Raw genomic sequence first — 14,398 nt, 5'->3', positions numbered from 1 at the left:
CGCATCCACTCTGTCGCACAGATCCCAAACAGCAGCGCTATTGCAGCATAACAGTAGCACTGCTATGATCTCAATACAACCACATAGTCTATAATCACAATAACAACCCGATTGTGTAGGTCATTGGGTCTCAACAATCAAAAAGAATGATGGGAGAAGAAGAGAAAAAGATAGGGTGGCTCAGATACCAAAAAGAATTATATAACATTAACTCTCAAGTCTCATTAATGAGAGATTGCTAGATATATATATATATACAAAACCTAAAAAATAAATACATAAATTCCCTTACATAGAATTAAACTAAGCTAATTAAAGAGACTACATTATTTTCAATAATATGGAGTGAGTACCCAGTGGTGAGATGTTTCAGTGTATGTCGTGTAAGTCACGAAAGAGAGATGTAAGACGAAAGAGAAATATGTGAGATTGTTTCGATCCAAGAATCATGTAAGACACGAGGAAAAGAGTGGAAATGCTTCGGCTCATCGTCGTGTAAGACACGTAAAGAAAATAAATGAAATGAAAAGCCAAAAAAAGGTGTACTATGTTGAGTGATAAATTGGGTATTCAACTATCATACTTAGTTATTATTTTTCGTTTAATAATTTTGAAAAAGAGAAAAGTTTTACGTTTTCAAAAAGAGAAAATTCCATGACTTGTAAGAAAAATGGAAATTTCATGCTTTAAAAAAAAAAAAATTTATATATTATATTAGTAATTGATCTATTAAAGAGATTGTGAAACCTAGAGAGACTAATGAGTTGTCACTTCCAGAGGGAAACATTATTTTAGGATAACAATCACAAGGTCTGATTTCTTATGTAATATGAGATGCATAAGAACTTATCATCACAATAGGAATCTGAAATTTTCCTTTTTTATCTTTAATGTGAAACCAAATATAAAGATTGTTATACAAATGATAGTCTTACTGAGGATCACATCCACACCAGATTGACATAGATGAAGGTGACTAGTCAATGACCATTAACAATTTAGAGTAGTCAAGAAAGAATGACCAATAATGTCTTTCTTAAGGCCTTCATTAATGACCAACCTAAGCCAAAAAATCAATTACCCAAGTACGATAAAGGTTGGCCATAGAATCAAAAACTAATAGTAGGGTTCCATACCAGTAAAGTATTGGATCAATCGTATCTTGACTGAGATGTTCACATCAATCGTGACCCTGAGCTCTCTATTTTTTTATCAAAAAAGATAATTTTATTAAAAGAAGAATGAAAAAGGGGGTTCCTGAAAACCAACCCAAACAACAAGGACAAACAAAGAAAAGCAATGGAAAAGAAGAGAAGAGAACAAAAAATACCAAACCAATTATTCCAACACCAAGTAAAAGAAAAGAAGAAAACTTTCTATTGTAGTACTCTGGCATTGTTAGGGATGGCAATGGGTCGGGTTCGTGTCGCGTTGAGGTAAGGGTATTATGAAAATTTACCAAACCCAATCAATTTAATAATCGTGTCAAAAACTTAAACCTAAACCCAACCCATTTATAAATAGGTATACCCGACCCAACCCATATACAACCTATTTAATAAAATTATAATCTTTATTGGAAAAAATAAGTTCCACTTCCACCACAAAAATTAAAATATCATTATTAAAAATAAAGTCACACAACCGTAAACTAAGTTCAATAGTGAAAAATAACTTCTTTTTTTTTAATGTTTTTCAAAGGTCATAGAATTTTGTCCTTTACAAACCATGTGGCATCAAACCGCATTTTTAGATGCCATAAGGTGAAGTGGTCAGAAAACTTTCTCTGACTTATTAAGGAAAGTGTTTGCACTATTATTTGTATTACTACTATTATCGACTAAGCAAAACGTATTTCATTATCACATGAGACATAATAGCCTTACTTAATAAGAATTAAACACTACATACCACTAGATTTTAATGAAAAAAATGGAGTAAAAAATTATAAATATACATAAATAACTTATCAAGAAAAAATTTATCTTTCCAAAACTAAAGCTTAACTATTTATTAATTTAAAATTTTCTTAAAACACCCTTTATATTTTATAGAATTTGATTTTTTTTTTAAATGTATTATGAAAAAGTTGTAGGAAATTCTAGAAAAAAAAAATGAGAAATTTAAAATATTTTTAAATAATTATTGATATATTTAAAATTACACGTTAATGACAGAATAACTAAACAGGTCTAAATGGGTTAGTCGGGTTGACGCCCAAAACCCAAATCCAACCTATGTAATAATCATGTTAGATGGTTTGACACTATTATAACCCAAACCCACTAACCTCGTGTCGTTTTCGAGTCGTGTTCGTGGGTCATGTTGAGATTGACACCCCTAGTCATTGTATGTTATATTATGGATTGATGTTGTGTGTTTCATATTTCAAGTTTATGGCAATGTTTTAATCCACGATTATTGAAATCGTTTAACGGAATAATGTTTTTATAAACATGCATTGTTTGCAAATGAATTTGTGTGATTAATATGCATATTAGGACTATGATTTAGAAATTTATATTTCATGTTGGGTAATTCAACTATTACTCACCTTACCAATCATCTCAGTTTTAGGGAGTTCCAATGATCAATGATTAGCTTTATGATTGTTGTAGTTTCAGAATCAGTGGATTTGCGTGTTGTGAGCATTAGTAGATAGAGTAGTGGTTCATGTTGAGAAAGCAAGTTAGTATATTCTTGGCAGTATGTGCCAATATTTCTTTCTGTTATATATAAATAAAAGGAGTTATCAAACAGGATTGTTACTTTTGTTTATGAATTTTATTTAGTTATATTTCCGCTCCAGTATATGGTATCATTGTCAGATATCGTGATATTTTATGTGCTTATAACTGTATGGGAAATATCTCACACCTCGAGATTCTAACACTTAATCGCAGGATGTGTGTTAGGATTTTGGGGCGTGACAGTATATATGTTTGACTCACATTCAGATGTATAAATTGATAGACAATTCTCTCCTTTGCTTCTAGCATTAAGATGTATGTTTTATTAATAAAGGAAGTAAATTAAATAAGTATTACAAAGGATTCGAGTGTTATTTTTTATTTGAAGTTGTGGCTTGTATTCTCACTGGAGTTTTCTAGAGAAGGAGTAATTTCGGTTGGTCTGTTCTTGGTGATCAAGTTCTTATGTTCTTTTTTCCTTTTTCGTTTTTCGGATTGGATAGCTCATCCTCCCTTTCACATAATCTTTCTTTCTCCAATAAAATTTTGTTTGCCAACTAAAATTATAAAATAAAATAAAACAAAAACAAAAACAAAAGGAGAGAACAAAAATACACCAAAATAAATAGCATGAACAAACCAGGAAGGTGACCAAATCTTTTCCGGGGGTATAAAATATCTTTTGTTTCAATCATCTGCCAAAGAAATGAAAGGAAAATAGTTGGTAAAAAATGGTATATAGTAGTGAAAAAACTATAAGTAATTCATTATCTAGTAACATGCCACAGTAAATCATGCTTACATGCTTAGAGACCCCACCCCTTGCATTAAACCAGAAAGAGAGTTACATCCAAAATAGCAGAGAATTCTCTCAAGATTGAAGCACAAGCTATAAAAACAATATTTAAAAAAAAAAATCTTGCACCTTTCTAGGCTAAAAATCTGTAGCTATATTTATTCTCTCCAAAAAAAAATTAGACATTATGAAGGGAAAATGTTCTCTAGATCAAATGAATTAGGCGACGAACAGCCATCTCATGTTTCCAAGAAACCTCTATTACACCATTAATGCAGTTCACAGCATAGTTTAGATTAAAACTGATGATCACATGACTTCTTTCGTGAGCCCCTACTTAAGGGATTTTATAATTTCCATAAGCTCAATCACTATTATATCCTTCAATGCATATTCAACATACACCTTGCCATGGATGTTTCTTCCCATGACTCCAATCCCACCTCCACCAGAAGTAAGCGAATCATCAGTATTAATTTTAACTTCATCAGTTGGAGGAACCCAAAAAACGGAGTTAAAATGTTGGATGGCACGACTGCCTTACTATGATGGACATGTACATAAAGTATGTATCTTATGCATTGGGGCATGTGCCATTGTAAATATGTACGTGTCAAGAGTTCTTGTACATATGTTTTACTATGAGTCCATGTAAATAGGCCATGTTGTTGGGCTTTGGATGGATAATGGGTGGCCTCAATAAAGCCCAGTATGTCTCGCCTGAAGACTTGATGTTTGCTTCTACTAATGGACAAAAGACTACGCATACACATTGAAAGAGAGGTGTGTTGATTTGATGCCCAAGCCCAAACTTTGGCATTGAGAATCAGGAAAGAATGTAAATCGGAATGCCAGTTAACATGCTTTTAATCAGCATTACTTTCCCACCTTTAGATAGGTATTTAGCCTTCCCCGTACTCAATCTTTTTTCTAGCATCTCGACTACCTCTCCCCAAATGCTCTTGCTACAGTAAGGAGCCCCTAAAGGAAAGCCCAAGTAAGAAGAAGACAGAACATCACTGGTGTAACCAAGAGTCACTGCCAAGACATTGAGGTCCGGAACATCACCATGCCCAAACAATTTGTTTTTTGCAGACTGATATGCAATCCCGATTGAGCCTCAAAACAGCACAACAAAATCTCAAAACTCTCACATGTTCTTTTGAGTGATCTAAAAAAACCAATGTGTCACCCGCAAATTGGAGATGTGAGTCAACAGCCACACTGAAGATCGTCTGGGACAATAATAACCTTTCGCAAATGCCCACCACTTCCCCTTGGCATAAATATCAAAACCACCTTGGAAAGAAACCGCACCTATTCCACAGAGCAAACTTTCATCACCTATGCCAAGAATGCACATTCACCTCAAACCTGAATCAACCCAACTCAATCACCTACTTGCTAATTGCACAAACCATTGGCCGTTTAGAACCACCAGCTACACACACCACTAAATCATTTTGATGCACCCAACACACAGCCAATGGAGATGTGTAGCTATCTTGAATCTAATACCTAGTCAACCACAGAGAGATACCTCAACTAGTCTTCTCCAACTATAGGAACATCCTCAAAATCATCAACTTTAAAACATAAACCAATATTAGCAAAAGAGACATCTACTATGTTTACCGCATTTCCAACCACCTGTCAAAGTCTTGAAAATATTGTATATCATTGCATTCCCCACCAAACAATATAACTCACCACACTTCTCCCCCCTCCTTAGGACCATGCTATAACGTGTGATTTTCATAACTCCAACTCAAGCTGAATATCTAACACACAAGGATAGTGTTGTAAACAGTTGCACCTAGGCCCTGCTTTGGCCACCTAGACCATTCAAGCACCCAATAGCATTGTATGTTGACATTCTCATTCAATTTGGATCTACTCCTATTTTCAAAACCCCTACCAAAAGGCCTTCCTCATTGATTCTCTCCATGAATAATAAGTCACTAACTATTACTTTCAAGATCAGGCCTCTTCGTAAGATCATTTGATAGGAGCGTTGCTTTGAGCTCTTCCAGTTACATAGTATCTTCCCTACAGAAACGTTCTCACCAGATTGCCCTAGGAATCCAATAGTCAGGTAAGAAGCATAAACGACTTATCTTCTTGCTCCAACTTAACATCATTTTTTTCTAGTTGACCCAGGATCTGATTGTATGTGTTCCACAAGCTTCGCACCCTCTGTCACCTTCAAGACATGATTATCTTTTCAAAAAATAACTTGTTGGTCAAACTCTTACCATGTAGAGATTTGCTAAGTTCTGCCGAGGTTCTAGTGTCGATTTTTCCTTAAAAGCGTTAAACAAAATGATATATGCAAGATAGAATCAAGTTGTATTGACCATTTTTCCCTCAATGTCTATTCAATCTGCCTTTGTCATCTTATCTGGTTTAGAGGACTTCCCTTTCAATGCCCTATTCATGCCCTGTTGAACCAAAATAACATTCAACCTTCTTTGCCAAAGATTAAAACCATCATTCTTATTCAAATTTCCCAACTACGAACTTTGTATGAAAACTCTACACCGCCATCATATCAACACCCAAAACAAAGAAAAAACGATCTCCAAAACACAATCAATTTGCATTACTTATCCATACAAATATGATTGCTCTGATACCAATTATTATGCATTGTATACACTATTACAATGAAAAAGGTAAAGAATGTAAAGAAAAATAAACCATTGAACACCAAAATTTACGTCGTTCGCCAGTGATTCTTACGTCCACGTATAGATCCTATCTTCCTAAAAAAATCAAAGAAGAACAATACAGGAAAACTCAAGGTTTTAATCCCAAACCCAAGCCCTAAATTCATAGCATAGCCCTCTCCCTATCTCTCTCAAAACCTATAAGCAAAAAAACCCAAATCTCAATAATAATAATAAAAAGTCCCAGTGTTGTTATTTATAGGATTACAAAACAATATTTATCTTAAACATTATATTAAAACCCAACCCAAAGGTTGCGATAAAAGGTACAAATGAAACAGCATTCTACTCCGTAAAGATGGCTGTTGGTCTTACTAATTTTTATTTTTGTTTGACCTCCACACATTGCTCACATAATATTCCGATTTTTTTCGTCCACTTTATCCAACCAACACTAGTTATATGGTCACATAAGTAACAAAATCGTTTTCTCTGAGATATTTTGTGCTATTCAATCTTAATTGGTGGCTTTTCCCTATGGGTATCCTCACTAACATTGCATTGCATTGCATATAGTGTCTTCAATGTAAATATAAACCCCTTCATTTCTAAGGTAACCCTCCACAATTGCATTTTCAATATACTCCCCCTACAGATAAAGTGTAGAGCAGATATAAAGATAGAACGGCAAACAGATAGAAATGATGAATGATGATCAAGAAAGTTGTTAAAGAAGCAACATTGGTTAGGCAAATCTCCATGTGCATACAAAACACACAAAAGTAATGACTAATGACAAAATAGATAAGAATGATTATTGATCACAAATGTTGAACATAAAGAAGAGTTAATGCATTTTTGGTGTAAATAATTCTGGCAAAAAAATTGATCTTCAAAGTCAAGTAGAACCAACAAATGAATTTAGAAATCAACATTAATAGACTTTGTGAAGACTTACCCTGGTTATGGCCTTGAGATCAGGCCTCTTGGAAGACCGCTTGCCATCCTCAACAGATGCATCCCCTTTCTGTACATTTTTGTAACGTTAATATTATTTTTTTATTTTTTTAAAAGAAAAAGGCATATGTCTAGAACCCAAGTCAATACTGTTGTCCTTCTCCATGAAGACTTACCCTGGTTATGGCCTTGAGATCAGGCTTCTTGGAAGACCGCTTCCCATCCTCAACAGATGCATTCCCTTTCTGTACATTGTTGTAACATTAATATTATTTTATTTTATTTTAAAACGTCTAGAACCCAACTCAATTCTGTTGTCCTTTGATTATAAAATTTGATATGGAAGAAATGACTAGTAAGATCAACATATTCCCTTTCTGTACATTTTTGTAACATTAATATTATTTTTTTTTAAAACGTCTAGAACCCAACTCAATTCTGTTGTCCTTTGATTATAAAATTTGATATGGAAGAAATGACTAGTAAGATCAACGTGTATTCCCTTTGCTATAATCATCATATACCTTGATGTATGGTCCCATTCATGTTATAGTTTACTATTTAAGTTGCTTTCCACAATCAATTCTATTATATTTGAGAATTTGCAAACTTGGGCTTTCCAAGATAGAGCAAGGATCCTTTGGCACCTATTGCCTTTTGTTGCGTGATGGGACCTTTTGAGATAAACGAATGATCGTGTACTTCAAGGGAATGAGCATTTGGTACGAGAGATTATATGAGTATTTTGGCTTTCATTTTCTAGAGGAGCAAGTTGTTCAAGGATTTTAAGGGAGTTATCTTTGAAGATATTTTATTCAAATGTGATGTAGAATCTAGTAATTGATCTATCGCGGATTTTGTTTGTAATTTTTATGGTGAATATATATTTATATACAGCATATATGTATAGAATTGAGTAAATTCAATATATATAGCCATCATATACCTATAGAAAAGTGAATACATAGATACTTAACAACGGTTGTCGTCAAGGTTTAAAATCTCGTTTCAATACGGTGTTTCAGTGCTTTCAAAAATCAAAACGAAACCGAAACATTCACGAAACAGTCTGAAGCATTTGATTAATATGTACATGAGTCTTTCACATTAGACCCACATGGTCAAGGGGCATGTCATCTCTTAGAAAATACAAGGGCGTCTCAAATATTTAGCAAAACATGAGGCTATTTCTTAAAAGACCTAGTTCCATAAAAGACCAAGGTCAAGGGCATGTAACAGAAAAATCACCAAAAATGTTCATTGTTTCTATTTCCACCTTGTTTCATCTCAGAACATCAAAAAACTGAAACGTTTAGGCCGTAACATTCCGAAACAAAATGAAATTTTAAACCATTGTTGTCATACACATATCAGAAAATTCAATATAAACAGCAAACGTTGAATTTATGACGTAGCTTGAATGTGTCTATAGTCGTAATAGAAAATTTATTCATAAAAACAACCGTCGAATTTTTTAAAACAATTCTAATACATGAGAATTTATTCATAAAACAACTTAGTAGAAAAGAAAAACAGACACTCAGAAAAACAACTTATGCTATGACACTATTTAAGCATTGTGGGCATTTTTTTTTATCAGTAAAAGATAAATTTAATACAAAAGAAAAAGAGAGGCTCAGATATCCATCCAGAACAAAGATCTGAAACAACGAAGAGCAAAAAGAAAGCAAGAAAACAAAAAAACAACCACTCAAGCAACACACAGAATCCCATCTAAACAAATCCTTGAAATTAGCCCCTCTAAACTTCTCAAACACTTTGTTCCAATAGAAGATTAGCCCCAAGGTTTCCAAAATAACAACTTTCACCCTGAGCTTCTTCCCCTCGAAAACTCTCCCGCTCTCTCCAAATATCCCAACAAATGACAAAAGGAACTAAGGACCACAATATTCTTTTCTTGATAGACCTTTCACTAAGGTGCCAACTCTGAAAAAGAGCTAAAATGGACAGCAGGAAGCAACAAAAAATATTAAACAGAAAAAAAATGAGACCAAACCAATCTGAAAAAGGGCTAAAGCATTGTGGGAATTGAATAAAACATTTAACTAACAGGAATATTCAATCCCATAATATGTTAATTTCAATAAATCAAATACACGTATAACCAATCTTTTTATTATTCCATACTTATCATTCAGTTAAAATTGAAAAAATAAATGGAAAGAAAGGAAACCATATGGCAACAAATGCATGCATATATGATACATAATAACCATATGCACAATACATACATAATCTATTTTTATTAACTCAATTGGCACTTTAAAATAAATATTACATGTTTTAAAAATAAAAATAGGACCTATTACGAACATCCGTTAGGAAACAAAAACAGGTATGTGAGGAAATATAATGAAGTTAGAGGAGGTAAAGAGGAAAGGTAATAAATTGGGCCCCACAAAAATTGTAGTTGGATGGGATGTTTATCCTAGCTGGATGGAAGTTTGTCCCCCACAAAAGTGGGCCCTACAGTTGTGTTTTATTCTATAGATTATACCTTAAAAGGGAACATAAAATCTGCTTAATGATATGCGACCACTACAATCTTTTTACCAACCACAATGAGGTTGTCACATAAATGTTGATGATGGTATCAAGGGCATAATATTATACTAGTATAAAAAGGAACATGATATCTACATTAACGATGTGCATCTACTACAATCGTTTTACCAACAACAATGAGGTTCTCAAATAATTTTTTCTTTTATAGATAACATAGGGTTAGTGGTTAGCAAATGAATGAGTTCAAGGGGGTTTGAACTTAGGACGTGGGAACAATACTCCACAAGTCTTACCACTTAGCTAAGTTGGCACTTCAGTTGTCACATAAATGTTAATAATGGTATTAAGAGTATTACAATAGTAATTCCATTATAATGGTTCTTTTAAACCATAAAAAGAAGAATCTTGCAAATGTGGATTCTTTGTAATGTATGCATATACCACTTAAAAGAAAAGGCCTTGGGGTCCTGGCCTCTACGAAATATAGAAAAATTATGTTTTGTTGTTTATGTACTGAATTGAGAATAATCATGAATATTTAATGTGCAGCTGTGACAAATTATAATGGACGCTATCAATCTTACTTGTCTCTTAATCAGCATGGTTGTTTGTCAAAGCATGACGTCATTTGATTGTTCTCATGCTTGTTTTGACATTATGGTAAAATTACAGTGCAAGTCTCCACAATATTTCTATTATTTCCCTGGATTTTATGATTTTTTTCACACCAATCGAAATACTTCCACTCGTAGCTTAAGGAAATATACTACATAATTAAAATATAAAATCATGGTACAAAATCCAAAAAAATATGGTCCATGAAGAAGATTGATAAATCCGACAGATAACTCACAAAACCAGTATAAAACCCATAATGACACATAAGCTTAACTACCAAAGACATAAAAAAATATGCACATACCCAAATTATGACTTCCTCCAAAATAAAAATAAAAAAATCACACATCAAAACACATATGTAAGCTCTACCGACAAGAAAATTATGGAACTAGTGCTCACCACAGACTTTGAACCTTTGCGAGTTTTACAAACAGTAACTTCTACTTTCTTGCACCTTTGTTCCTCTTCCTACGTGCATTGATAGAAACAATTAAATTTAACAGACTAAGGAAATAATATGTTAAACAATAAATTTAGCATGTACTTAACCTGAGTCTTGTAAGGATGAAATGATACGTAAATGTAAAAAGATTACACAGAAGTTAACATAAATTCAGCACATATTTGGAGGTAAAAGGATACAAGTAACACAAATATGAATGAAATCAAAAAGGAGGTGATGAGTTACCCCATTGACTTGGTTAGAGAATCAAGTCACCGAACTTAAAAATAAAAAAACATACACATGACCATTTTTGTCACTATTTTAAACAGCATTGAGGTCATCAGCATCACCATAAACATCATTATTAGCGATACTCGCACGTATCCTGTTACTATTATAGTGTGTGCGCGCGCGCGCGTGTGTGTGTGTGTGTGTGTGTGTGTGTGTGTTATTTAGTGATGATCTTATAGTAAATCATTTGTAGCAGCAGCATCGTCAATAGTTATTCAATCAACTGAGGTATGAAATAAATATAAAATTCAGTATATAATTATTAATATTGCATACAACCTATTTTATGAACTTATTACTAAATGATGAGTGTTTCCAAATCCACATTACAAATTAATAGTGATATTCATAATATGAAATCAGCTGTTTTTTTAACTATTTCCTAAATATTTGGCGAGTATCTTCCCCTTTTTTAACATAAAAGGAAATTGCAGAATAAATAAATACGATTGCAATAAAGAAAATCAAAGTGCTATAAAATTACTGGTATTGCATACAACCTATTTTATAAAGTTATTACTAATTGATGGGTGTTTCCATAACTACATCATAAATTAATAAAGATATTCATATAGTCAAATCTGCCTTTCTTTACTTTTCCTAGACATTTGGCAATAAAAATGCAGAATAAACAAATTTGATTGAAATCAAGAAAAACCCAACAATTTACACAAATAAAAGTAACAATAAAACATCTCAAATGCCCTAAAATCCCTACTTACCATGCATTTATGGAAATTCAGCAATAAACACTAAAAATCACTTCTACCAGAAGTGAAACTTACTTGAACAAAGTGAAGGTAATGTTTATTAAACAACCGTATTGTCTCTTTCACCTTCGCATGATCACTCTTCCCTACAACATCAGCCAAATTGCTGCTACCGATAATCTCTTTCACTTCTCCAACCACTTCTTCTGTGCTTTCACCGACAAAATTATCTCCAGATGCGGCACCCACTTCATTAGGCCATAAAATCGACGGAGGAATAACCTCTCTGTCACCCACATTGATCATTTTACCTTTAAGTTTGATATCTATTTGGCTCTTCTTTTCGATTTTGTCGTCCTTCGTATCAAGAGATCCTTTAAGAGGACTTCCATAATAAGGTCTTTTCTTACCCGAGAGTCTCGCACTAACCCTCCTCTCTGCAGAAGCTTCATGTGTTACGGTTTCCGCCATAGTTACAACATCGGAGTAAACCTCCATTTCTTTATCGACCAGAGAAATTTCAGAAACCATTGAATCGTGACTGGATTTAGCCATCTCAGGATCAAATCCGTTGTTCTTGAGGTCTTCGAGAGAGAAATCAGACGGATCTACGATTGGAAGCGACTGTATTTCCATGGTTAAGCTCGAACAAGAGAGAATCAACAAATGTGCCGATCGAGCTCGAGCTTCGATTTTGTTGAAGATCGCCTGAAACAACAAAGAGAGGTTTGTGGGTTTGAGGGGTTGGAAATTAGGGTTTGAAAGCGTTACCAAAACAAGTAAGAAAGAAAAATAGTGTAGTGAAGCAACGTTTAAAGACACACACGACTGTTTCTCTTCTTGAATGAGCGGGAAAAAAATGTTTTGGACAGCTTGTGGGCCTGGACAAACACGTGGCTTGCACGTGTAAAAACGTTTTCAAATCTTTATTGAATAATGATTTCGAACTAGAAAGTCCTCACTCCGTCACTACTCGGCTGACGTGTTACGGACATGAAACCATAAATATATTTCCTCGGGATACACAAAGACAAGTCCCTATAAAAGATTGCATTTCAGTATCTCAAGGAAATAATCTAGTTTTGACCTAGTGAAGACTTTCTAGTTATAATATCACCACTCATCTTTATTTGATTTCCCGAATCCCAACTTCTTGATCAATTGTCTCGCACGAGTTAACCATTCTCGGACAACGTAACTCACATAACTTGGTTTAGGACTCTATATTCATATATATTTATATGAAATTTAAGTTTAAGATAAGATAGACTATAATATGTATAGTCATAAAATTATATTTTATTTAGATAATAAATATTTAAATTCTAATAATATATTATTTAAATTAAAATATAAAAAAATCCAATTGACTCGTTCAAGTGTTATTGACTTGGATGAGATCTTCAAAATATTGTTTGAGCCCTTTTGTTTATCTTGGGAGATGGTGTGAAGTCCTTCGTGGAAATTTGTCTTGTTGTTGAACAATAACGATACGAGTCAAGTAAGTCATCTCGGTCTCAACAAGATTTGAAATCATAGTTGATGCTTATATTTTTAAAATGGTGAAATATCCCTTGATTTTGGTCTTTACTTATAAACTATTGAAAAATTATTTTAAAACCCTTGATTTTCCTTTCCTATCATCTTTAACATCTTGGAGATGATGACAATTATGATAATAATAAAGACAATGATGATGATAGTAATGATGAAGAAGAGACCAAGAGAGATATAAGTAATTTTCTAGTAATAAACTACAATAGAAGATGAAGGCAATGGAGGCTTGTCGTTAATTTTAAAATATTAGTAAACTATAATGAGATAATGATGATTATGATATTGTGAACACAATGATGATGGTGGTAATTGTGAAAGATAAAAAACTATGTGATGAAGATACTCATCGCCTAAGCATCTGAACTAACTTGCATCATCCGATCAAACAATTTCGAGTCTAAGAAATGTCATCTCGGTTGATTCGGTCGTTAACCCAACCCAAGGACGAATGAGCTGGTAGATGGGAGATGTTGTTAAAACCCATTGACTATGTGGATAAGCCCAAATCCTTACAAATCAAGAATTTGACCATATCAAAGTCAACTAAGAATCCTAGATGGGAAATGATTTTAATTAAAAAAATGATGAATAAAGAATCTTGTTTATATACATTCCTAGTAAATATTCACTCTCTAAAATGGATAAAGAAATCAGATCTATGAAATCATGGAATTTTTCTATATAAATATGGGATCAAAGATAGTAAAAGTATGTTTTTTTACACTCCCCCCCTCCCCTTCCCTTCCCTTCCCCTCCCCTCCCTTATTGTTGCTCTATCAATTTTACTACTTACTTGACATAGATGTCAGAAAGGTTGTATTGTAGACCCATCGGGGAGTAACAGAAATGAAAATCTCAAGAACTCACATAGATCATGAGGTGGATCAAGTTTTTTACATCTAAAGTAATGATGAAGGTCATGTTCTAGTAGCATGCAAGATAAGGCTAATGTGGCGCCCCGCCAAACGCTAACACAAATCCCAATGCCAAATCCCAAGGTACTAGATGGCACCTCGAAATTTCGGCATGGTCTCCTCTGTTTATGTTAACGTTTCACGGAACTCAAACCTGATAAACCAATTTATAATACAACCTGTATATAAAGCTGTAAATACAGGAAATGAACAGCGGAAGAC

The 14,398-nt window shown here is 33.6% G+C and overlaps 1 protein-coding gene across 1 annotated transcript in view; it reads right to left on the bottom strand.

Annotated features, from left to right (window-relative positions):
* Window positions 1-12,522, bottom strand: part of SUVH4 (histone-lysine N-methyltransferase, H3 lysine-9 specific SUVH4-like protein) — a 69,492-nt gene extending 56,970 nt beyond the window's left edge. The window contains exons 1-5 of the mRNA XM_086447504.1: window positions 11,781-12,522; window positions 10,659-10,727; window positions 7,289-7,357; window positions 7,114-7,182; window positions 3,331-3,385 (exon numbers count right to left, since the gene is read on the bottom strand). Coding sequence (XP_086303630.1) covers window positions 3,331-3,385; window positions 7,114-7,182; window positions 7,289-7,357; window positions 10,659-10,727; window positions 11,781-12,341 — 823 coding nt within the window. The 5' untranslated portion in view covers window positions 12,342-12,522. The remainder of the gene's footprint in view (window positions 1-3,330; window positions 3,386-7,113; window positions 7,183-7,288; window positions 7,358-10,658; window positions 10,728-11,780) is intronic.
* Window positions 12,523-14,398: the final 1,876 nt, after the last annotated feature.

This window comes from Akebia trifoliata, chromosome 7 (genome assembly GCF_017979445.1).
Source record: "Akebia trifoliata isolate Shusen 1 chromosome 7, ASM1797944v1, whole genome shotgun sequence".
NCBI lineage: Eukaryota > Viridiplantae > Streptophyta > Magnoliopsida > Ranunculales > Lardizabalaceae > Akebia > Akebia trifoliata.
This window is presented reverse-complemented; position numbering and strand designations above follow the sequence as displayed.